This window comes from Streptopelia decaocto (genome assembly GCF_964273445.1).
Source record: "Streptopelia decaocto genome assembly, chromosome: 1".
Classification (NCBI taxonomy): Eukaryota; Metazoa; Chordata; class Aves; order Columbiformes; family Columbidae; genus Streptopelia; species Streptopelia decaocto.
Genome location: NC_138663.1, coordinates 69,803,323 through 69,829,760, shown reverse-complemented (window position 1 = coordinate 69,829,760; position 26,438 = coordinate 69,803,323). Strand labels below are relative to the sequence as shown.

Here is a 26,438-nt window from a genome sequence, read left to right as displayed (position 1 = left end):
CTGAAGATGGGCTTGGATTCATATATTAAGCTGAAAAACAACAGTGGAGATGTACAAGCAGCTCTCAAAAAGCATTTGCAAATCCTTCATATTATTTTCTTCTGCAGGGTGGAGGTATAGTCCTGAGTAGCATAGCCTGTCAAAATAAATCCAGGCTTTTCTGTCTACTGGAACAGTTCCTTTAGGAGCTCTTTTCAAAGTTACCCTGCAGGTAACTACAACCTCCCCTTGTGCAAATACTCAAAAAGGGTGGAGATAAGATGTAAGTCTATTAATTGCTGAAACATAGCATGTGGTATGATGGGTTTAAATTTTTAAAGTGGCTGAGAGGATAGCATTTATTCTCCTCCCCCAGAAGCATTAGGCTCACACCTTTCTTTCCACTACTGCCAGCTTCTTCCCACATCCCACTCTGTTTTCATATTTCATGGACCTGCTGTCATTTTTTCCTTATATTCAATTACGGTACTCGTGTGCTAGGACTCCTGTAAAATGACAGCGTGCTGTACCACAGAAGACTTTCCCCACTCCACTGTAAAGGAGCAAGCTATTTTCCAGCAATAAACCCTTTCTCTGTGGAAAACCAAGCTCTCCCCACCTTGCTGCACCTTCCAACATGGCTGACCATGCAGGTAGCTTAAAACTCTCTCCATTCCTGAGGCAGGCTAGCTCTGATTTTCTGAAGTCTAAAAATCTTTCTTCTGGCATAATTAACTCATAGATCACCAAATCCAGCCTTCCTCAGGACTCCATAAAGCCTTTGCCCCTTAGTCAAACATTATCTTATGCTTGCAACAGTAGATGTGCTGTTTCCTGAAGCAAATTCCCATATTCTGCATGCGCTCTATTATTTTTCCCTACTCTTCTTGGCTAGCTTATAACACATAAATCCTTTAGCATTTTGGCTTTACTTTCTCTTGTTTTCCTCACCGCAGCAGACATGAAGTAAAGCTGACAGCAGCCTCAGAGCAATAGGGTACAGAGCCTGCTGATGCTTCACCACCTGCACAAGCCAAAACCCAGCAGCAATCCAGGCTTTGTTACTTGGCCACATGCATTTCAACACCTCATACAATCTTTGCACAACATTATCCATTTAACAGCATTACAGGGGGTGTTTTATGTTAGTGCCTGACATAGAATCTGTTCTCACTACCAGTTATCTCTTCTATCTCAATCCCAGCTAGTATCTAGGCAAGGGCTGCTCTGATCCCACAGCTCTTTGCTATCCACAAGCAATTCCCATAGATGTATAATATATAGTGTCAAGTTTGGTCACAAAACATAGTTACATTAAGCAAATTTATTGCAAGGGATTAGCAGCACCTGTGTTTAAAGAAGAAACCTGCTTGTGTTTGGGAACAAAGCTGCTTAGGTCCTTTTACTTTCTGGAGTGGTTTCTCACATTCCAGGCAGGTTTTAAGGTCTTAACATAGTTATTATACCTGTTTACTGATGGAGAAGCTAGGATGGCATAGAAAAGATGAGTATTTTACTGTCATATTTTCATTTACCCTGTCTACTCCTCTCATAGACATTACATCCTACCTTTGAGATATTTTTTTTTTCTCCTCTATAGGTCTTATGCATCAGTACTTGCTTATCTGCTGACTCACTGAACTAGGATAGACCCCTTCCTAACAGGGATCCTTGCCTGACTCACTTTGCTCTCCCTCCCTTCATAAGCATTACACCAGTGTTAGTCACTTCTGCCATAGCATATGCATGGAAAAATAAATCACTCTGACATTGTTCCAAACACAGTGTTTCCCCTTCAGTATTGCAATTCCCTCACTTCCTGCTTCCCAGAAAATCTACTATCCCTTTTGTTCACCTGAGCCTCTACATACTACTTGTAGTCATGTTCTGCCCCAGCTTCCTCATGAAATCCTGACCTAACTTGCAGATGGGTACTTGCTCCTTGCTCCTGCTTGGACAGTCAGTGCTACAAACTTTTTTTTTGTTAAGAGCTGACATCACTTAGAACTAAATTCTTCAGGAAATTCAGTCACAACTGCTACATGTAAATAAAACTTATAATTGAGCTCATCAGTATTCACTACTAAGAAGTATTCATTTCAGGCTAGCTTGCAGATATTAAGACAACTGGAACTAGACTTTACATCTGTAGTTCATGCTCCTGCTAAAAGGAAAGCAATATTCAAGTAATAAACAGTAGCCCTTTCTTCTCTAATAAAAGATGACTTACCCATCTGCTGCTTATGCAAAAAACACCAACCCATACCCAGAGGATGTTCAAAGAGAAGGGCCAAAGATTGGGCTGCATAAAGTGTTGCAGTAAACACCATGGTCAAGGCAGCAGCATTAAAAGGTAAAGACTGACTCACAGAAAGCCCTCATCCAGCTTCTGTAGAAGGTGGCAACAGCAGAAGGTACAAACTTAAGGCTTCTGGACATTAAGCTGACCTAGATGCCAGTTTGAGAGCTTCCTCCATAGCCATCACCCAAACACATCTCACAAGCTGAGGTACTGAGCCTACAGCTTAGTTCTCATCACCCTAGTTACAACCCACTGCATTTTCTTAGACATTTCCAAATACTGCTAGTGTTGGACACTACAGACAGATGTTGGTGGCTTGAATGCATGCACCAATATGAAGCAATAGAAGCAAGGGTAGCTGAAGTCAACAAACTTTCATGATGGTTGATAAAAAGTCACCCCAGCTCTTTCAGGTGCCAGGTTCAGTCTCATGCCCAGGATTGCACAGCTGACAAAAACACTACATCTCTGATCTGTAAGAGCTCAGGCAATGCTCAGACACATGATAGGTCTCAAATTCTCATATGAGATTAGATTTTTCCCTCCAGGCTCTCTCATATATCAAAGGAACAAAATTAGATCAACTCCTTTCTGGAATCATTTCAGTCTCTGTAAGGCACACAAAAGCATAATTACCATTTGACATTTTTGAAACCCAGACTTTTTTTTTAAGAAGGCCCTGTTAATATAGAATAGTGCGATGCACTACAGAGGAGAGCTGTATGGTTTGCATAGCTGCTTAGACAAATGACAATGTGTAACAAAGGTGAGAAATACATTCTTGCATTAGTCCAGTGCTATAGCCAGAGCCCAACCCCCAACAATTCCAATATTTCTCATAATAAATACCAAACTCCTTATAAGAGAAAGGTGGGAACAAGCAGGGACTGCTAAGAGACATTTGTTGTGCCTAGAGGACAAAGACCAGAAGCTTCTAGGAACATACCCAAGATACTTCAGCAGGGGAACACCAGATACAGGTAGAGCACACCAACTTGGTGGTAAGGATCCAAGTCCATAGACAGCCCCCACCAGAAGATAGTTGAAAAAAAAAAAAAAAAAAGGCAAAACAAAACTAAACACAAAGCCATTTAGATTAGAAGTTCAGAACAAATGGGTAATTCTTTAAGCTATGGGTTCCACAGTAATATCTCTGCTCTCTGATACCTACTTTTAAACTGAAACAGGATAGCCACAGCTCTAGCTGCTGCTACAAGCAGCTATCGCAGAGCTGTACAGTATCTTCTATGCAACTTTTTCCCTCCTGTCACTTGGAAACCTGAGATTTGGCATACATGCCTAAAGCCCTTGAGACTACTTTGCTGGCTTTGGAGAAACAAAGCACAAAGCCAGTCACTGTGAGCACACCCTACATGAATCTGCGTTGTCAAGGGACTGAAAGCCATGTCAGATGTCAGGGGACAGTGTTACATCAGCAGACAGGCTGATACAAGCTGGCTACAGAGTAGAGCCCAGCCTATTTGCATCAAAGTGACACTGCCTGCCTATCACCAGTATGACAGTCATTTTGCCACCCGTACAAAAATGACAGTAAAAATGTTACAGCAGAATTTTAAAGAATATAATTAAGAACTGATGTGTTCACACACCCCCAGGAAAGGAGGAATGGTGATACCTTCCCTAACATGTTCTGACCATCTTTTCCATTTCTTGGAATTCCCTTCAAGTATGGCATTGGCATAGGAGGTATTTGCTGCTTTATGCTAAAGCCCTAATTATTTAACATTATGCAAGTTCAAATCCATGCTATGCAAACAGCATGATAAATAAGCATAGTAAAATCTCCTCTCCCCAAAAACATACAATACATCTTACTCTTTATTAAGTATCAAATTGTCTCCAACATAAATTACATCCAAATTATGTAAGTTTCAAGAAAGTCAGATATTTTATGTACAATATTTGTCTTTGAGTCAGATATACCTTTATCATTTTAACCTATAACATAAAAAGCAAATCTACATCAGTACCAAGTAAAGCATTAAAAAGGTAACAAATATATAACTTTTTAGAAATGCTTTCAGAACGCTAAAGTTAAAGACAAAGATTTTTATAGTGCAGCAGTCTTGTGTTTTTGGCTCTTAAACCATTTCTCTGTTTCTGCGGATAGCACAGCAGAGAACCATACTGAATATCATGCCGAAAATCTGTAAAGAAAACAAATGCATTAGAAATCAGGGGACCAAAGCACATTGTTCTGTCAAGATAGGAACAAGCATAGTTGCTGTTTCTGGCTCAGATGCCACATTAACATTATTCTGCAGTTTGTGTACCTGCCCCTCCACCCTCAAGTTTCAGTCCATTCACACCAATTCCCCTCACCCTCAATACTTCAAGACAGATCTGCCATAGCTCCTATGAAATCTTTAATCTTCCCAGCATATTTGTATCAATGTCATACTTTCATCCAGAGAAGTCAAAAAAACAAACGTGAATTTTCTCATTAGTACTGTTACTTCAGTCCTCTGGCAGAGTCTCTAATTGTTATAAAGGAAACACAAGGATCCCCAAGAGATACTAGGATTAAAAAGCAAGCTGGCAACATGATCAATACATCTTCACCCTTTATATGCACACACTACCAACACAACACTGCTAAAAGTACAAGGAGGTAGATTCTAATCCAAAGCAGAAGCAGGGAGGTTCAAGACACACCACCCACTGTGCTGCCTTGGGGCCCCATAGCACACACCCTGATCCTGCTGGTACTTGTCAGTAATGGAATGGGCTTGCAGACTGCCATGCCAGGTACCATTCAAAAAACTTCTGCCGTAAGTACCCTTTGGCCATATGGCTACCCTCTAAATAATCTGGAAACTCACCATTATTACAGCAATGCCAAGGCCAACTGCTCCAATCACATTCAATTTTGAATTGAAGACATCATCGATGGCATCAGGACAAGACTGAAAAGAAACAGCGTTCATTGGTGTTTGATACATACAGTTTGTTTCTGCTTGCTTGAGCTCAAGTCTGCTGACTGATGCTACACCTTTGACTAAGTGTGCTTACACTAGAGATGAAGACTCCTCTTTTGAGAGCTGCTTTGAACAGGCCTTTATCTTCACATCTTTAAAGTAAGACAGGGATGTTCCAGCACAAAAGTTGGTGGAGAAGTTTAAATCTACTCTTCAAGTATCTAAACCTCTTAACTGCACCTTGACTACAGCAGGATTCCCTTCTCAACTGCTTGTGGCTGATCAGGTACATCAGGACCAACAGCAGCTGTACTAGACTTGGTTTATTACTAATAGCTGTCAGCATTCAAGTTTCTGTACTGCTCAGCCCTTCTCAAAATGGATTTGAAGCCACTCTTGATAGTTCCAATTACTACTGTAATCTTGCAGACAATATGAACACATGGTGCATGGGAATGGCAGGATTTCTTGAGCTGCATGCATACATCCTAGGCTATGGGTGGATTCATGAAGGTACCAGTTCGAAGCTCCCAGGACAACAAATTACCATTGCAACAAAAAAAAAAGTTTAAGAACAGTCATTTCCCCAAAGACAGATAGTAGCCAAGGAAAAGAACAAGGAACTTTTACAGAGGTATAAATCTTTAAGAGCCTGGCAACTGGTCAGTCTCATCCCAACTCCTGTCCTACTCATTCCAGCAGCAGACCACAGTGAACTGCTGAAAGCAACTTTTTCCTTTAATTGTTCTTTGTCCAGTCCACCATTATATCCCTTTAATTTTGCCATCTATCTACTGGCTTTTTTCTACAGTTGGGACTAGACCATAATCACAAGATTAAGTCAACAGATGAAGCTAAAACACACTTAGCAAAATAAAAACAAATAATAAAACCTGCCTGCTGCCTCAGCTACTCCTATATAGTCTAACTCAGCAGCTTGTATGGACAGGACTAAAGATATAGTCTAAATATAGATTGAAATCTCATGTGGTCAGATATCTGAAGGCACAAAACCATCTGTAGTGAAAGGAAGAGCACAAGTAATGTGAAAAAAAAAAAATCAAGTCATTAATTGAATTCCTACATCATGACAATCCTATTTTCCAATGGAAAATCCATGTAGGCTTTCTTGGAGCATGAAGCAAGACTACAAGCCAGTTTTAAGAAAAACAGGAAAAGGGGTAATTGGAAACTATACAAGGTGCCTCTTCTGTATGTGCAGCATACAGGCACCTTTGCAGCAATATTTCAGCAGGGGAATCTGATTCAGAGAATGGCTTCACAGTGACTCACCTAAACGCGCCACAAATACATTAGCACCCTCTCCCTTCTCTTGCCAAAACTTGGGACCTGCTTCTACCCCATGCTCTACTTCTCTCCAACCAAAAGGGGAGTTGATAGGTCCCACGTAGCACCAAAAAGGTGCTTTGGTGATAGTAGTAGCCAGGAGAAGAGGGCTTTTTTTCTTTTTTTGAGGTGAAGTTTTGGCCTTACGCTCTCCATCACGCCAGGGACTTTAGTGACACAGAGACCACACATTTCCCGTGCGAGTTCAGGTTTCCTGCTGACCCTGATTGTTCTTTCCACAGTAACAATATGTTGATTTTCCATAACTGGACTGATTATAGAGATAGGTTGCTAAGTGTGATGTGGGAATTTCCCATGACCAGAAGGGTTTAATCAGAAACACGTTTCTCATTCTACTCATGGGGCAGATTTGTTGGTAAATGAAGTCATGCTTTACCACTTGAGGAAGCATTTCGGGTAAAGGCTTCTTTGGGCAGGTGTCCATGTACTGTGGCTCAATCACTCCTTTAAGACCACAGCAGTCTAGCTACAAGAGAAAACAGGAAAAGAGAACCAGGTTAAATAATCTTTATTTTTGTTCTGTAGTTGGTAAAAAGGAGAACTAGATTATATTAGGCTTTATTACAGACGTTATGCAAATTTGCTTAGAAGTCCTGACAATTTGACTGCTCTAAGTGTAATTTTAACAAGCCTTTATTGCATTAAAGGCCACAATACTGAAAGGAAGAGCTAGATCTCATTAAGTATATACACGCTAATTTTGATGACAGCTTGTACTCCTTGCAGACACAAAGGTGACCTCTGACATGCAGGTATGCACACTATGGTGCCTCTAGATCAACATCACCGGTCTAGTTTCTCAGCTTGCTTCTGAGTTTTAGAAAACAAAAATAGCTCTATGCATTTCAGAGGTTCAGAGGGACAAAAAGATGTACTGAATTCACTAATACCACACAAAAATATCTTCTCTGCAATTTGTTACTAATAATACTTTGGTTTCTTGTATTTAAGGTATTAGACTTCTGCAGGGGGCTCAGTGACATGGAGAACAGTGTGAACGAACTGCATTACTGTCTGGTTTAAGTATAACCCAGTACTTACAGCTACTTGAAATGCCTTCAGGGTTTCTCTGGCACCTGCTTGAGATCTCTTTTCATAGGTTTCCTTGTAGAAGCCCTTTAACTCTTCAATGACCTATAGGATAACAAAGAGATGTAGCATATTACTGTCTTACCTTAATTATGGAAAACTTATTCTGAGCTAGTCATTAAAAAAATCTACAACCTACAATATGCATCCTTTTGAGATGTAGAAATAGAGGGTGGAAACAGAGGGTGGACAGCATTTCTCACCTGGAACAGGGGAGCCTAACTGGTACACACCTTAAAAGCCACACTTAAACAGATAAGATTGTTTCCTTTCCAAGACTAATAGCTTCTAGGAGGAGTGAGAACCAAAGTCTTTGCCCACTGGTTACACAAAATATTCCCTATTAACTTCTGTACACTAGAAGTTGCTTTATTCCTGTTGTAATACAAGCAGTAAAGCAACCCTGGATACCAAGCACCTTATTTTGAAACAAGACAGAATCTTCACTGCTTGTGAGAGCATAGCCCAGATCAGTCATGTTTTAGATGCAAAAACATTTAGCCTGTAGCTGACCCAGCTCCTATCTAGAAATGGTAAAGCTTCACTGATGGCCTGCTTTGCTTCACAGCTCAGCCAGGTACTACCTGGAGGGCATTTGTAGCATGCAACAGCATCTTGGATTCTGTCTTCTCTGATGGAATCTCATTTTTAAATATTAGAATGCATCTTCTTCCTCTCCCCTAAATCCCTTGGGTAATCAGAATTTGACTAGTACTGGTATAGATTTCAGTAGACTGCTAACTTTGTGGGCATACAGAGAGTCACAGAACGGTTTGAGTCAGAAGACACCTACACCTTTAAAGATCACTTAGTCCAACCCCCTGTCCCATAGGCATGGAGATCTCTCACTAGATCAGGTTGCTTAAAGCCCCATCCAACCTGACTTTGAACACTTCCAGTGATGGGGTATCCACAACATCTCTGGGCAACCTGTTCCAGCACGACACCACCCCACCAGCTTTTAAGAGTAACCTACCTTCTCTTTATTTGCAAATCCCCAGATTGCAGCAGCAATTTCAAGGGCAAAAATCACAAAAAGGAAGAGGAAGAACTAGAAAAGAAAGATCACATCATTAATTAAGACCACAGCACCACAAAACAGCATCACACATAGAAACTGCAAGCTTATCCAGTTTGCAGTGTTCAGCCTTCTGGGAATTGTCACTCCACCAGGTTCTGACTGGAGGTCTGAAATACTGGTAAGACTAAGAAAAAGGACACACTGCACTGGGTCAGCACTTCTTCCCAGGAGCATCAGAAAGCCTGGCAGTGTTTTCCAAGCAGAAGTCCTCTCTTTTGATCATTGTTAATTAAAGCCTGTTAACTCAGACTTTGAAGTTGCCCAGGTCACAACACCTGACATCAATTCTTTTCTCTGGTTTGTCACTCCTATTCCTTTAGGAGTCACTACTTAATACCTAGCTTGTCACCAACTTCCAGAGAGCTAATGGTCACTTTGTTGTATATCCCATAAGAAAAAAAATGAAATGTGTCATCTCTGTGTTTAATTGACTACCAGGTCCAAACTACCATTACTATTTGAAGGTGCCTTAAAGAGTTGTTCAGAACTTCAAAGGGCCAGAGGCATTATTTTGCAAGGAATACATGAAATTAACTTCTTCCATGACACAGAAGGGGAATTGTTCTTTCACTGGCTATAGTAGTAGTCTTTTATTAACTAAGTCTTCTGGTTATTTGGATGAGTAGTTCCAGAAGCATACAGATGTGCACAAACCCAGTAAACTCCACTGGCCCCTCCACTCTGAAAACAATGAGGTTGCTCTCCAATAATTGGCTTGCAGAGCAGTTGTCAACTAGAAGAGCTCATCCTGTGATTATGAACAGTAGAGGATTGTTTCAAGGATCAAATACCACAGTTCTGGTCTCAAAGATTAAAGATTGCACAGCCTTCATAGTTCAGAACAACCTGTTTAATAAATAGCATTGATCATTAACATGTTAGCTTAGTTTCACACAGACTCAGTCTCGATACTTCAATGTCTGAATATGTCACTAACTCCTGAAGTCAGCTGTATTCAAATACAACAAGGACACTTGGATTTAGGGCCAGAAATGGAAACTATATTTAACACATTAGCATTACGTAGGTGTCCATGTAGAGCTGAAACAATCAGCGCCTGCTGCCCTTTAACTGCATAGCAACATTTTCCTTCCTTTCTCGTTGTGCTGTTAAAAATTTAAACCGTACTCTGAATACTTACCATGCCAAGCATACATTGAGATTCCTGCAATGCACCACAGCATCCCAAGAAACCAACTAGCATCATAAGCGCACCAGCTCCAATAAGGATGTAAACTCCTAGGGAGGGGAAAAACAGACATGAATACAGGCTAGTTGAAAATTCAGCAGCAAGGTATAAAATTAGATATTCCACAAACATCATTTATAGCTTTTGCCAAGGTTTAAGTTTCTTTAGTGAGGTGTTCCAGGAAAAAAAAGAAAAAGGGCTATGCTTAATTTTCCAAGCAAACACAGCTGAAAACTCGTGAGATGTATTGAGAAAACTGAAAACTTCAACTTATAACAATTAATGTGCACCAATACTACAGTTTCACAAGTTTTAGACAGCCCTGTCATGCCCATTTTTCTAAGACAAATTGTAAAACACATTTTAAAACTGGCTCAGGGCCAAAGTTCTAAACTTATCTTCAGTTGAAGAATGCATTGCAGTTAGAGACACTGGAGCCAGTGATTTATCAACATCTCAGAATTCTTGAAGCATGCTACCTCTATGAGAATGGATATTAAAAGGCATCATAATCATCTGTCATTAATGCTCTCCTACTGTGCTCTTTCATCAAGAAACACTGAATTATGTCACCAGTCACGGTGGTACAAGTCTATGCTTCAGGAGCCTAACTTGACAGCCTCTGTAACTACAAGAAACTCAGCATTTTCTGCTTTTGCAAAAGCAGGTACTTCGTCAAACCATATCAAGTGGCTGAAGCATGTAGACCATTCTGCCCAGAATTCAAGTATAGTAAGAATGTTGGAGCATAGAGGGCAAACATTTCTGGGCTACAAGACTTCATTTATGCCCAATCCTCTCGTCCTTGACTTGGGAACTGCCAGTTTAAGCATTACAGCTGCTGGTGAGAGTAGAAAGAGGTAGTCAAGAAAACCACTCCCAAAGGATGTCAGGAAAGCATTATTGGGTTGGTGAAACATAAGACAAAGAATCAGCACAACACATGTAGAATTAGAATGACATCTCTATAAATATAGACAAAAATACAGTACTGGCCTCCAGAGACCCTATTGATACTATTTGAAGAAACTGATATGTAAGCATTTGCAAATGATATTTTCTAGATGCAAACAAAAAAGATTAGCTGCTAAAATAAATGTCTACTTGATTAAGCATATGTAAGTGATTAAGCCTGACCTTTCTTATCAGCAGGAAATTCCGGCACAGATTTTTTTTTTAGCCCAGTTTAAACTTTTTCCATTTTGAAAAGAGTACATCAGAACCTCGTTTCAGTTATTTTCAGTCGTAGAGCAAGCTTTTGAGGTAACTTGCTTTGTTATTAGGTGCAAATTGACAGTTTTTTTTTTTTAACTTCCTATTGAAAGCTGCAGTCAGTAACTACTCCCAGAAACATACGTCTAAATAGTAATTCCTATTAAACTACTTAAAACTCAGTTTAACCTACAGAGATTTTGAGTAGGCTTATTTCATTGTTTTGCTGTGTTCAGTCAGTAGCTGAAGTATCACATCATAAAACCTTTATGTTTTAGGAGGTGAAATAGTTTAGACTACCCAAAATAAGACTTGTTAAATATTCAGCTCAATGGCTAAGTTTAGATTTCTGTTCCCTTTCCAAGGACCAGTTAAAAGCATCTGGAAATCTTTCTGGCAGCTGCAAGAAGCACCCTGTTTGCTACCATGCCATCATATCAAGGGTGAAATAAAAGCTTTCTTACAGATAAGTGCTCTGCATGCCTGTGGCTTCTTCATGAAGTCACACATGTATTTCTATATTCCAGACTATGGTTCCTAACAAACCTAACTCATCATTCCTAACATCACTTCCCATAGGCATAGGCTACTCCAGTACTATAAGACTGAAACATGAGTTGCACATACTAGCATACCTTACACAGTCTTTACCAACCCTTTAGACACCAGTTTGGGTGTTGTGACAGGTCACATAGCTCACCAAAAGAGACAGTTTCCTTGGCAAGAAAAAGACCAACCTAACCAGGCTGTGGATGGCTAACAAGTAATGCCATAAGGACATGGCAAATCCAGGTGCTACAAGGATGTGAAATGTAGGTATAAGGATGGTCCAAAATCAGAAATGACAGCCTAAAAGTGACTGTAGAGATCAAAAACTTAAAGTTAGGATATAATCCAATTCAGTTAGGAACTCTTACAATGACAGAATAACCAACTGAATATACATGTTTGTCCCCTAATTGGTAATCTTGCAAAACAAAATATATTAAGGAAAAACTTCCACCTGGTCTAACTAAAGCTACATTGATGTAGGTTGCCTGTAACAGTTGCTCATATAGATCAAGATATTTGTGCATCCTTTCCATTGCACTCAGTATAAAGTAGCACACAAAGGGCTGTAAGAGTTACACAATAATACGTATGCTCCTTGTGAGAGATGAGGCGATAGGCTTGTGGTTTTGGGTAGCTTATGCTGGTCATTTGGGGGGAAAAAATTAGTTATTCATGTCGTCTGTGATTACTCATTTAGTTTAGAGTGAAACTTTACTGACTCATCTTGTGAGAAGCACCAGGAAGAGATGTCCTCTGTATCTCCCAGGAGTCCTTGGGATTACAAAACACTTACCCAACAGCACCCTAAGAGGAACTTGCAGAGTTTAAGCTGGGAAAAAGATGAAGTGATATACAGTGCATAGAGAGACAAGAAACTACTGGTGTGACACTGCTGCTGCCTGCGTGACACCTCACAAACAGAGTCTGGTCCCCTGCACCAGCCAGAGGCAGCTACTCTCTGCCCCACTGAGGCTGTTTACAGCCATTTTGTCTTTAGCCTTTGAGGAAGATGAAGGTTTCTAGGTAGTATGAAAATCAGGGCACAAGTGTGATCTATCACCCTGAGCCATTTCCTTGCTTACCTGTGTAAAATGTAGTGTTGTTGGATTCCAGTTCAAAGATGCTTTTGGTCTGTGAATCAAACCGAAGCCATAGTCCAATTGCAAGAACTGCTGTCCCTGCAAGCTGTAAGAACAAGTAAACCTTGTTAAATAATACCAATTAACACATTCACTCTTGCATTAGTAACAACATCAGAAGTAGACACAGGATACAGCTTTGTTATTTAAAGAGGTGGTGACAAATAACCAGCATAAAAGGATGGGGATACCAAAGAACAAACTTATTTCCTGGCTTGAGGCATCTTGTTGACAGATACATTTACATATTAAACTACAATGCCACAGAAGAACAATGCCATTCTTGTTTTCTTACTGAAAATACCCAAGGTTCACCAAAGTGCCAAGTGTCAGTATTTCCACTGATCCCTCCACCCTTTGTTTTATTCTGAATGACTAATGACCTTGTATGGCTTAGTGATCTTAAATCTTCACAATGAAGGACAAGTGTACCATAAGGAAAAAGCACCTTGTGAGGTCAGCTAGAAGTTTTAGTGTATTAAACAGACTGCTAAGTGTTCAGTGCACTGCAATATAGAGTTTAGAAAGATTGCTCTTTTTTCACAAAACAGGATAAAACCAATCCAATAAGTGACCACACTGATAGGAAGAGGAAAATAGAGGCTGCTGAAATAGCAACACTGCTCTGTGCTGATTTGGAATGGCACAATAAAATTTTAGATAATATTTAGTTTTATTATATTATCATCACTGCCTGTGTGCCTCCAGATTCCTTTTAACATCAGTGTCTGTGTTTGCAGCAAGAGACTGGACTCCTCTACTCAAAAGCATGATAATGAATTTCAGCCATAATAGGGCCTTTGCAGTACCATTTTTAATTTTATAGAATTTTGAATACACAGAGCTCAATGATCAGTTTTACCACTGTATGTTTCCTCCATCTGCAATTACAAGCATTTGACAAGAGGTTTCTTCTTAATATAGTTATAATAAAAACATAATATTTGGTCTTTACTATTGCATGAGGTAGGCTTTTTGCCATTTTTGTCTCAAGATTAAGTCTCATTGTGTGTATAAATTAGCTTCTGGATGAAACATCTAGCAGAAGGCACTGGAGAAGCATTGCAAAAAAGAGCAAATTGCACTAGAGTATGGCAAATGCTAGAGTTTGCTTTGAACAGGTCAAGACCTCCTTGTTTTAAAAGAAAATCTGGGGTCAGGTTGCATGCAAGAACAAAAAAAAAAGAAACAAGGACAAACTAGAAAGTTGGAGACCATGCTTTTCAGCCCTTAGGACTATTTAACTATCAAAAAAAACTCTACAAAAGTGAGATGAGGACAGAAATGCCACACATCGCAGCAGACAAAAAAATTAAACTTAAGAGTGAGAAAAGTTCAGAAAGTCTAGAGCTTGGGTTAGGCAAAGCATATATGATAAGAGACAAAGCCTTATCTCTGATAAGTAGTTCCTTCTAGGAGGCAACAACATTCTTGATTCATCTCCAAGAAACTGGAAAGTGTTTACTTAAATAAGTTAGTTTTCAGTGAGAATATGGAAGGAATCCCCACAGAAAGCACCTGAAATGAAGCCAGACTGCCCCAGCCCCACATTCTCCCCACAGAGAGCCGGAGGGCCCTTTCTCCCCACCACAGGAGTACTGGCATTCCTTGACAGCAGGCGTAGCTCTGCTGGCCATGGATGTCTTTGCTAACCTCCAAGGCTTGCTTTACCAAAAAAAAATAAAGCTTTGAAGACTTCCACAGGACAAAAAGCATGGAGTTAAGTGAGGGTTTAATGGAAGGTATGTCCCTTGTAGCTTGTCAGCAGAATGCATCCCCACTGGTGTGCTACAAGGCTCAGGTATCAGTGAAGAAAAGCAAGTCACCAGCTGTGCCAGAAAAACCAGCAGTTCTTGTAGAGCAGGCACCTGACTCCCAAGCCTGCCTCAAAGAGGAGCTGCAGGGTTTTAGCTGGGAAAAAGATGAAGTGATACACAATACATAAAGAGCCAAACCCAAAAGGAGTTTTCCAGACATATGCAAAAGGCACTTTGTTGGTGTCTGGGGTGTGTAGGCACAGGTTTACTCAAAGCATGTAGCAAGAACCAAGTCTGCACATACCTGCTGCTTGTTTGGTCTATCCTGACAAAAGAGTTTTCAGCTGGGCCAAAGAACCTTGGTGTAGTACGCAGTATGTCACCACAGAGTTACTATTTCAATTTACTGTGCCGCAGCAGCACTCCAGGGGGAGGGGAACAAGAGTGGGACTGGCAGAAAGAAGGGTTGCTGTTCTGCCCATGCTCACTGCTACAGCATCACTTGAAAAAAGCCTTTGCAATCTCACCTCACTTCAGTCCAAAACCCAGGAGAGCTTAGTGATGGAAAAAAACTCACACACTGCCTCCAGCCTACAGTTAAGTCACCCAGTACTTACTAATACTCTGAGACTCGCTTTCCTGAGTCAAAGAGTCTTCAGCTTTTATAGGCATCCAGATCTGGAACACTAGGAGAAGAAAGCTACAGTCTCTGCTTGTTTTCCTAGGAACTAATGAATTGCAAAGTCACAAGCCCCAGCTCACCTAGCTGTCTGCATCTACCCATGTTTCTGGTTTGACAAGCCTCAGTATCAGAGAGCTCAGGATATTGCTGCAAACGGAGCACGACAAAGGTCTGTAAAACTAAAACCAAGAACTGATCTCTCAGCAAACCTTTAAAGCCAGAGTACTCATATTGTAAAGGCACTCTAATCTACAAAAGGAACTCTTACCTACAATCATGTAGATAATCTTACAAGTTCAAGCAAAGCAGAAGGCTTTGTTAACCTCTTTGAGAAACAAACACCAGGGAGAACTGACATACTTCCTTTTCAAAAAATGAACTTAACTGGGAGGGTAGAAGGGTTAAGTGTCATGTTTTCCCCTTGGGAAAACAGTCATCCTGTGAAAAAAAGTTATGATCACAGAGAGGCAGAATACTTATTCTGGGATCACGGAAGAGTGATAATACTTGATGTCAGTGAACTACTCCACATCACTAAATAAACCGTAGGATTAAGTAAAGTGATGATTCTCCCCATGGTGAACTAGAAAAAAAAATGCAGTTCTTTATTGCAAGAAAAAGGGACTTTTTTGTCTCAGTTTCTTAAGGAAAACAAACTTGTGTTCTCAGTTTGTGCTCTTGCTACCCACAATGACCACTGAAAAAAAAAAAATAGTTCTAAAGCAAAAAGCAAGAAAGTAATTTGAAACTTTGAGTCTTCATCAAAACAACAACAGACTAGGGCACGGAGGAAGAGGCAAGGACAGCGCCACAGGCAAGCACTGACCTTGGCAGCATCTCAGACCAATCTGGCACACCGGAGGCTGGTATGTGGCCACCTCTTTGCTCACCAGTGCTGTGACAGGAGGTTTGGCAGCCACATTGGGGTGGTTTTCGTAGCAGTCTTTTTCCTCCCCCGGAAAGGGGTGCAAGCACCCCTTGTCTGGGCTGCACGGAAGCAGATCCCCGAAAGAGCTGGTTGTTAGGTTTTTAATCCAAGCGTTCTCCCAATGTAACAGACCAACACACCCATTTTGTCATAGAAATATCCTGTATTAGTCAACTCCTAAGTTTATCCTGTGCTGAAAAAGAAATTTAACAGAAAAAGAATGAAACTTTTCTTGAAGCTAGTCCCTCTCTGTGTGCAATAATCTACAAAACTAAAAGAGCAGGTTTGTGTGCTTATGAAACATGTAAGAAGTATGTTTCTGCAGTAACAAGTATTGGAAAGGCAACTCAGGAAACAGTTGTTTTATCAATCTGACCAAATTTTAAGTCAAAGGGGTACTATTCACTCACTGTATTGGAAAAGTTTATGACAACTGTTTTCCAGTAACAGCATGTCCTGGCTCAAGTATGCTACCAATGCTCTGCTCAAGCTAACGCAGCTTCTTTGTGCTTCTCCTAGCCACTGCTAAGCATTTTACAGCTCCCAGCACATTTCTACTTGACTCACCACTATCCTATAGCTGCGATGGACATACACTAAGCAAGGATAAAAATACCTGGTCATTCATCCTCTAATCCTATGGAGGCTTTTGTCTTCTTTTTTTAAAATGTATCTTTGTTGCAACAGAGAAAAAAAAAAAAAGCCAAACCAAACCACAAACAGCCTTTTTGGTCCGTCTTCCTTTCTTAGATAGCCCTCTACCTTCTCTATGAGTCTCCTGTGCAGGACTTCCCTCCTCCCACCCATCCAGCCTCCCATTCTGACAAGTACCTTCTCCAAAGCCATCCTTTTCCATTGGTCTGGTCTCCCCCTTGCAAACTAAATTGTTTTGTCTCTGAGCATATCTAAGGGTGTGTACGCTTATTTATCTTTGACAGCCTGCTTTCTTTCAGCCTTCTATGTGACAAGAGATGCTGACAAAGGATCTGTACCTCTGCAGAAGGCAGTCACTGTATACTTGAGAGGAGAAACAACCTATCTATCCTGGAGGCAGAAGTCTTACAGAATATTCTGCCTTCCTCCCCCATCATACTTGACTAGCTCCTGCATGAACTTGGAGCATTCATGGCTGAGGCATGCTATCAAGCAATTTCCTCTGCTATTTTTTTTCTCTTTAATACCTGACGTTTCACAGATATGGTCTCCTAGCAGTAGACTTGCACAGGGAATCATGAGATTTAATGATAGAGGTATAAAGACATTAAAAGCTTAAGGTTTTTAAACTAGAAATGCTAATTTCTGTTAACATATCCCATGATACAATAGTACATGACACTACTTTGGGAGGCTAGAAAGTTTATTTTAGGTTTAACCACTACTTTGCAAGGACCATTTAGTTCAGTCTCTTCCGACCTTGTCACTTTGATCCATCTGGAAAAGCCACAGTCCCCAGGCAAGCACTCCAATTGCTGCAGACACCTTACAGCATTTTACCCTTTCATGAACAGAACCACCTCTCAAGGGGCTCAAGGTCCAAGCAGTTATCAAGTCCTTACAGCTGGCAGATAAAGCTTTGGGAGGGGGGACACTTCTCTCAAGCATCCACCAGGTTACTACCAGCCTTCTTCCACTTCCACAACATGGAGGCAGGGAGAGAGAAGCAATAAAACACTAACAACTTCTGATGCATGGATCCAAAGCCTGTAAAAAAGTTGGTCATAGGAAACCATGGGCTCTGCTATTTTAGCACATTCAGGCCAAGCTTACATGCAACTTCTATCAAGTTCATGGCATTTACCTCTAGTGGAAGGTAGGTCAATATATGAAAATAGAGCCCATCAAAAATAAAGGCTACTTTCAGTGTTGTCAGCTCAGCATTGCACCTAAAGAATTACCATTACTAATTATTTTTTCTTGAAGTAAAAAGCTATGTCAGGCTGTACATGACTGTTCCTTGCGTGAGTTTTACCCAGGGTGTGCCAGAAGTACAATGAAAAAGCCACTATCTTCCCTTCACCTCATAAACAGGTAAAAAAATTCAGGTAAAAATCTCAGATCTGCATAAGTCAGACAATTAACTTTAGGCAAAGAAACTGAGGACATTACTAGCAGTAATGAACTGCTTGTTTGTCCTGTTACTTGCTGGTACTCTATAAATAAAAACCCATAAACAGCAATTACCAGTGAAACTCAACATTATTCTAAACCCTTAATTACAGGATTAGTGTTATCCACAACAGCACAGGTTTTCAAACTTCTGAAAAAAAAAAAGCTTTCATAACAGATGTGCAGTGAGTGCTAGCAGTTATATAAGAAACTGCAGCTATTTCCAAACTCCTTTAAAAAAAAGTAGATGGGAAAGGAAGTATTTTTCTCTCTGCTTAAGCTAGTTTCAAGAATGTTGTGGGCTAAGTTAATGTCACAGCATTTATTGTAATAAAATGGTGCTCCAGTACAGTAGGAGCAGCGTTACAGAATTCCTGAACGACCGCCAAGATTAGTGCCCATTTCATACAAGTTCCTATTCAGAAGTCAGTCTACTACATTTGCAATTTAAATTGCAAATAGGAGGTAGGGTTGCTAGAACTCTAACTACAAGTAGCTTCACATCAAGTTTCTCAAGGCAACACCCTCCAACTCCATTCCTGACTGCACAGCACCTACCAGAGTTAAACTACTTTGAGCTGAGCCCAAGCAGTATTTTGATTCATATGCTGCAGTCAGCAACTAAGTCGGTTGATTACACAGGGCAAGAGCAACTGATTTCTGTTCCTTTTGTATGTGTGTGTGCATACATACATACAAACACACATGCATATTTTCCTGGCCATCCTGCAAGTCCCCTTCTCCACTTGAAGAGGAAAAACCCTCTGCAGAAGGCAGAGCACCAAATTGCTGCTGGCTGTTCCTGGTGCAGCATGTGCACATGAAATTATGGCTCAGAACAGGTATCTTCAAGTTACAGAAAAGAGCCCCGCGGGACTAATCTTACTTTAGCAGGCACTCCCACAGACAAATGCACATCTACATAACACAAGTCACTCTGAAGAGTGGAGAGCCAGGACAAGACAGTTGCCTTGTAGTGTAAGGAAGCAAGAAAATCATTGCTCAAAGACTCAACATGAACTCTGACTGTATGCTACAGCACTTTGCCTATAATAATGAGATTACAAATATTAGCAGATGTTTTCACATTCCACAAAATTCACAAGGCAAAAACTTAGCATTTAAGTTTAACAATGGGAACCCCTTGCTTTTGTTCAGCATCAGAAGGCTGGTGGGACAATACACAGGCACAAGCTCCATACGCACAGCTATGTCAGGTGCTTCCCCAACACACAGCAAGTTGCTCAGAGCAGCCAACACTTACTAGGAAAAGATTTTGTCACCAGGGCCAACAAGACTAAGCAAACTCAGCAAGTTAGGGGAGCTCAGCTAGAGGTAGTCACTCATTACACAATTCAACATAATTAAGCATGTGCTGACACCAAGGCTGTTCAAAAACAGCTTTGGCAGGACCACTTAGGTGTAAGGCACATAATGTGATGTTTCCACTGACCTCTTGCCAAGCTTGAGTTAGCTTGGTAGAAAAATCTTAATATTACTTCTGTATCAGTGTCAACACCTCCCTCACCAACCCCAAACTTGCAAAGAGCTAAACTGGTATGGCTTTCATTACAGACAATGCCAAAGATGCCAGGGCCAGTAATCCCAAACCAGAAGAACAGTAGGCAAACCAAGGTGGACACACACCGGCCCTACCAAAGAAGCACAACAACAGTGAAGAACCTAGTGTTTGCAGTGATACCTGAACTGAAGGCAAAAGGCAGCCACCCTTCTGAGAAGGGACTGGATGATGTAACTTACTTGTCTATTACAGTGCGACAGTACAATGGGTCTCTACAAGTTAGAGATGAGTGCAGTGCTTCAGACTTCAGAAGCATGACAAGCATTTCTAGCAATGACCCACAACCCCCCATACCTGCCATTCAGGCCACAAGCACATTTTAACCAAAGCTCTGGAGTGCCAAAAATTTTGGAGGATATCATGCTAGGAGATGTATGCTTGGTCTGGCCTTACCAACTGGAGAACAGCCATCAGACCAGTTACCTTCATAATCTAGCACAGCATCCTACAAGGGGGGGCTCTTCAGGAGGGCTATTAGAATCGGGCAGACAGTAGCCTTTCCCAGGACTAACCTCCCACTTTAGATGTTGAGCACTTACAGATTGTGCAAAGACAGACTGTACCTTTGGAAAAATTAACTGAGGGCTGCCAAACACTACATGCATTAGTTAGCCATTGAACTGTATGCTCCACAGTACATGTTGGGGAGAAAGCACCATGACAGCATTTTCCAAAACTTCATCTTCTCATACTTAAATACCCTTCTGTTCTTGTTCACTGACTCCTTTGATACAGTCAAGCCCTACCGACTATAATACCTGGCCAATTGTGATACTATAGATCTCTAGCATGTTTCCAGGCTGAATAATCCAAATTCACTCAACAGTTCCAAATAACAGAAAATCTCTTCTTCCTTTCCCAAACATTACCAAGCTCCATAATGTTCCTCTCAAGGTAGACAGATGACCAGAGCATCCCACAGCATTGCAAGACAGCAGCACACCACGGATTCATGCAGTGGCACCACCTTTCTGCTTCTCTAGGTTCTTCACTTCTGAAGCAGGTTTTCATCTTCTGGTACTGAGTATCCACTTGATGCTTTCATGAAACGACCATAGACCCTTTTCTCCCAAGATTTCATCCCTTTGGCAGCAGGTGTTCCTGATCCAACTACTTCATATCTCCAGGCTACTTTCTGCTCCTTCCTCCCACATGTTACTAAATACCTACCTTTGGCAAGTGTCACACACCATCTTGTCACATAGCCTGCTACATCAGCATTCACCCATCTTCATCACTCTGAACACTGGATGCTGCTAAAGCAATGAAGTGTTACGTTACATGCATTTTCAGATTAGGTGGGGCTGTGTTGAGCACCACACAGTTTGTTCCTGCATACCAGCTCTGCTGGTTCTCTCTACCGCAAGAGAGCTCCACCTCATCTCAGCCATACCTCTCCTCAGTCAGCAATTCATTCCTTACAGGTTCTTACTCTAGTACTGCTTAGTTTCTCCAAGAGCTTTGAGGTTTCCAGGAGACACTGAAAAAGTGAACTGCCACTAACCACCACACTCACTCTCTCTCTCTCCAAAACTTGGGTTTCTGAAGGCTTCAAAATTAACAGCTTCTTGAAGCCTGAATTCCCCTTACAGTAGCCATTCTCTCTTCCCCAATGTCATATCTCCATCTGTACATAAACTTATTATTCTTAAAGAGTCTTCTCTGCCTACTCCAGAGGCACCACACGTGCAACGCTCTACATAACCTAGAATAGCATAAAAAAAACCAAAACAGCCTCAAATTCACTGCATTCCAGCCCTCTGGCACTGAGGTAAGTGGTGAACAGGAGGTTTTACCTAATCAAAATGCATTTGTAGTTCTGAAGTAAATGTTGTGTGACCCTCGTAAGTTTGCTTATCAGCACCTTCTGTTCACCACCTTTACACCAATAAGTAAATTCAAGCCTGTGAGGGATTTAGAGTCAAAGATGGTTTAAAAAAAGAATACATCCCAAGGTTTTCCCCAACCACATCCAGTAAGAGAAAGTCCCACAGCACTTCACTCTTAACGCACTTTTATGCCTGGACAGATTACTGTCTGTACAGACTCCCTGAAAGCTCACTGGCAATGATGTAACTGAAGAGTAATGTGTTACCTGGGTTTGCTTTTGCAAGTTATACCTAAAGCTTTCTTTTGGTTGGCCTTATTATATCTTTGTATTTAATCCACCAGCATTTATGAACCTATATCACCTTCCTTTGGACACAGCTTCAACTATTTGAGAGTCTGTCAATTTTTTTTTTTTTTAATAGCCTGCTATATCCAGCTGTTTTGTTCTTGCTGCTTCCTCTTGCCCTCACTCAAGTCTCCAGTGGAGGCAAATAGATGCCACCTAACATGCAATCTACAAATACATGCAGGTTTGCTGCAGACCATTTAAACTTCTCACCTGTTCCTCTGAGGCAACTTATTTTAGAAAAAGGAGGTACTGTGTAAATTTGATCACAGCTTCACAGGACCTCTTAGCTTCTCTTGCTCTAGAAGGTGCATTAAATCTAACTAAATAATTGTCACCATTCCAGAGTATCACTTGGGCAATAGGACACCACACCCACAGACTATTCAGAAGCAAGAAAATGCTTGTTCCTCCTACTGAGGGGTGTGGGGGGTACGTTTCCAAGGTCGAGAGCCAATCACTCATTGTGCCTTCAAGTTTAAAATCCAAATTGCACTCAGGCACAGTTTTTTTGCTCAATTTATTTCCAATACTTAATGGACTTCTCACGTCTCTGATGTAATAATATCAAAGCCTTCTTTCATACCAGGGTTGTCCCTGTCCTCTAGTGCTGCCTACCCCAAGACACCTTCTCTTTACACTGTGCATTGAAGCCTAAAAGCCTAAAACAGCCCAAGACATTGCTACTTTATTCCTCCACACAGGACACAAAGTTCAGTAACACCATAACTGAAACTCCCCTCCAACAGTTTCGGTAGGGCACAGATACATGTACTGAGCTCCAAGAGCCAAGGACTCCTCCAGCTGGTCTACAAACACACTTAACCCTGGCTAACCCCAGCTGCTGCATTTACTGCCTCTCAGTGCTTCCAGCTAGTTGCCAGGACACCCCCAAAAGAAGCATTTATCTTCCTTCAGCCCTTCTTTCTCTTCCTCTTTTCCCCACATCCTTGCTGTGTTTAAGTGACCAAAGCCATCGCTTGGGAAAGACACTGAAAGAGATGCACCCTCATGGCTCCTCTGGGCAGCAGCACCAACCTACAGGAGGTACAATCCCAACTCCTCCTCCCCTCCATTCTATTAAGAGGTCAAGCCTGCATCCATGCTTACTGGGCACTCAAATGTGCAAATAAAGCATCTGAGTTTTCTTACCATGAAACCCCCAAGCAACAGATGCCTCCCAAGCTAGATGAAAAGCCACTCCCTATTATCAGCCCTGTGCCCTAGATAGCAAAACGGTAGTGCTCACATTAGAAGCATTTTTGAGGCAATGCCTTTCCCACAACAAGCATTCTTGTACTATAAAAAAGTTTGTACAAAGTCTGTAGCTTTAAGAAATATATATACAAAACCACAAATATATAGAAATATATATACAAAATATATAGAGAAATATATATACAAAACCACAATGCCTATTTCCTCCTCTTTCAACAAGAGGTTTAGCACTTTACTGACCCAGAGGTTTCAGCCAGTGTGTCATTAGACTTTTTCTTCTTACCACCAATAACCCTTCAAATATGACCCCCCTGCTCAAACCTCCCAGTGAGTCTCAGGTGGCAATAAGTGCTCTTCTGTGCCTTTGTGAAGTTCCCTTGCACAACTTCCCTCAATTGCAGCCCAGTTCCACTGTCTTGCTTATGGAAACACATTTTTAAGTTGAGAGATCACAAGCACTTTATTGCATCTTCTAGTCATCCCATGTGCAAAACTGTAACTGACTCCAGAAGTGGTTTCTTGCCACAGCTCCAACTTAATTTCTCCACATCAAAGGGTGAAAAGGAGTCACACATGTATTTCTCCACTGTAGCAGACAGCCAAGAGAAAACTCATTTTCGAACCTAACACTTCACACCTATACATTAGGCACACAGGCAGTTGTACTGCATTCTCTGTGTACTTTTCCATAAGATGGACAATGCTAAATTCAGACATCCATACCCCAAGTCCTTGAGAAGCAGCCATAACCTCTTAGTTAAGCCACACTTTCTGACACTGCCTGGCAAACAAGAGATAGCCATGCCAGAAACCACAACGGAGATACAATTTTCACTTGTGGTGTGCTCCTACAGATAAAACTATATTAGGATTTTCTTTACAAGATGCTGCCTAGAAGATCTGAGGCAGAAGCCACGGCTTCAGCTGAGTTCACATACATGACAACAGTGACCACAAGTGTAACTTGTGAGGAATCAGCTCAGCACCCTCTGTTACAGACTTCGCACCAAAAAAATGCTACTGAGGAGTACAAACCACAAGGAAAGTTTCTGTGGGAGCATTGTATGTACTGCTGAGGGGAAAAACTACGTTCACATCTATCATCCCCTGCACACGTTAACAGGCAGGACACGCAGTTTGCCTTATTCTAACCACAGTTCTACAAAAAAAAAAAAAAAGAAAATAAAGTAATAAGATGGGTACGTATCTCACTTAGACACCTCCCGCCGAGTACCTGACAGGCACATTTAGTGCCGCAACAGGTAACCGGGCTCCGCATCCCCTCTGTGACCGGCCCGGGGACATGCCCGTCCCGCCGAGACCAGGCGGCTCCGGGCCCCGCGGAGCAGGAGGCGCCCGCCCGGAGCGCCCCGCCCGGCGACGGGGAGAGCGGCGGGGAGACGCCGCCGCTGCCGCCGCCCTGCCCGGACACAGGTACAGCGACCGCCCCGGGAAGTCCCGGGAGCGGCAGGGAAAGCCCCTGGAGAGTCAAGGTGGGAGAGCAGGGCCAGGCACCCCTCACCCCCTTCGCCTGGAGAAGAGGAAGGCGTGGAAAACAAGTAAGAAAACCGGCATAAAACCAAACAACTAAAAAACCCGAACAAACCACCACTCCCAGTACTTTGCCCTCCCCATGGCTACCTCCCGGGCAGCCCCGTAGGGTTGCACCGGGCATGGAGCGAGGGAAGAGACACAGCCCCGCTGCGCCCCAGGCTCCATCTCGGGGGATCCCCTGGGGCCAGGCGCGGGTCCCTCACCCAAAAAATGAAGTTGAAGCCGAAGAGCAGGTACTTGATGCACTTGGTGCCTCCTTTGACAGGCATGGTGGTGGTAAGGACGGTCGCAGCTGGGACACCTCTACCCCACACCACTCCTTAAATCCGTCTCTCCTGCTTCTCTCCCGGGCTGCCCCCTCCCGCGGCTGCCCGGCCCCTTGCCCGGCCCCCTCCCCGCCCCCGGACCGCGCCCCGGCCGGGCCGCCCAATGACCTGCGCTCTCCACAGTCCTGCACCTGCCCCCGCCCCGCCCCGCCCCGGGAGCGGCCTCCCCCCCTCCCTAAACCCCCGCCGGGGCTTGGGCAGGGGATGCGGGGGAGCCCAGTGCGGGGTTTCCCTGGAGGTGGTTTCCCACCCACGGCCCCGCGCGTCCCGGGCACGGGCGTCGCTCTCGGTGCGGGGATGGTCCGTTGCCGCGCCCAGCTGCCGTACGGGGGAAATAATTCAACGCTGTATCAGTGTAACGTGCAAAAAAAATGGGTAGATTGCAGCTGCGTGCGGGGCAATAGTTTGCCTGCTCTTGCGTAGGTTTAGTTTAACTGAAATGCATCACTCTAGTTTAAATGAGTGTTTTCCTGTACAAGATAAATCTACAGCACAATTTAAATGCTTTAATCTTTCATATATGTCTGTACAAAGGTAGAAGCATGCATTTTAGGAAAAATTAGGTGGTTTTGGATAAGTTTCAGCCCGCCAACTGATCCACGGTAACTGGTTGTGCACGTGCCCTTAAGTCACCCCAGTTGTGAGAGAAAACATGTTAAATTTCAGTGAAGAATTTCCCTTTGATTTTAATGGAAAGCTCTGCACTCAACTTCTGAGTCTGTTAGCTCGGAATGAAAACTGAGGGCTTGTACCTTAATTTAATACAGTGTGACTAGAAATTCAGCAGTTATCAAGAGTCAAAAAAACCCTGAGCATAACAGAAAAGACTTATTGATATACAAATAAAAAAATGTTGGAGTTACTGTTGCCAAAATAAATGATAAGATAGAGCACATTCCAGAGCTGATACGGTGGAGAAGACTTTGAATTGTGCAGCTGTTTCCCAGAGCAGGTTGCAAAACATCAATATATTTTCATTAGAAAACAAGGCAGAAAAATAAAGAGCTAGGAAAAATTCCAAGATGATTGTGAGTACACAAGCTTAGCCAAACCAAGAGGCCTCTGCTGCTGCTGCACTACTGGTAGAAATGGAAAAGCAGAGTATGGGAACTGTGGCAGACTGTTGTATTGCTGTTCATGAATCATGCCTGGCATAGCCAGGCATCCAAGTGGCCTGATGGTCTGAGTGTCTGAAAACAGAAGAGTGGGAAGCCATGGCGTATTAAATAATGCCATCAGAAGTTTTCTGCTGCTCTTAG

At 42.2% G+C, this 26,438-nt stretch overlaps 1 protein-coding gene across 1 annotated transcript; it reads right to left on the bottom strand.

The window, feature by feature from the left end:
• Positions 1-4,102: 4,102 nt before the first annotated feature.
• On the bottom strand, positions 4,103-25,220 carry CD9 (CD9 molecule). Its single transcript, XM_082043319.1, has 8 exons — positions 25,057-25,220; positions 12,794-12,896; positions 9,900-9,997; positions 8,654-8,728; positions 7,630-7,722; positions 6,965-7,054; positions 5,125-5,208; positions 4,103-4,449 (listed from the first exon to the last, which is right to left on the bottom strand). Exons 1-8 carry the CDS (start codon positions 25,120-25,122, stop codon positions 4,384-4,386), a joined length of 675 nt encoding a protein of 224 aa, XP_081899445.1. The 5' UTR covers positions 25,123-25,220; the 3' UTR covers positions 4,103-4,383.
• Positions 25,221-26,438: the final 1,218 nt, after the last annotated feature.

Coding starts and splice junctions, on each gene's coding strand:
- CD9 (XM_082043319.1), bottom strand. CDS start 25,122: ATGCCTGTCAAAGGAGGCACCAAGTGCATCAAGTACCTGCTCTTCGGC. Junction 7,723..8,653: donor GATTTGCAAATAAAGAGAAG/GTAGGTTACTCT, acceptor GTTATCCTATAG/GTCATTGAAGAGTTAAAGGG. Junction 5,209..6,964: donor CCGAAATGCTTCCTCAAGTG/GTAAAGCATGAC, acceptor GTTTCTTTTCAG/TCTTGTCCTGATGCCATCGA.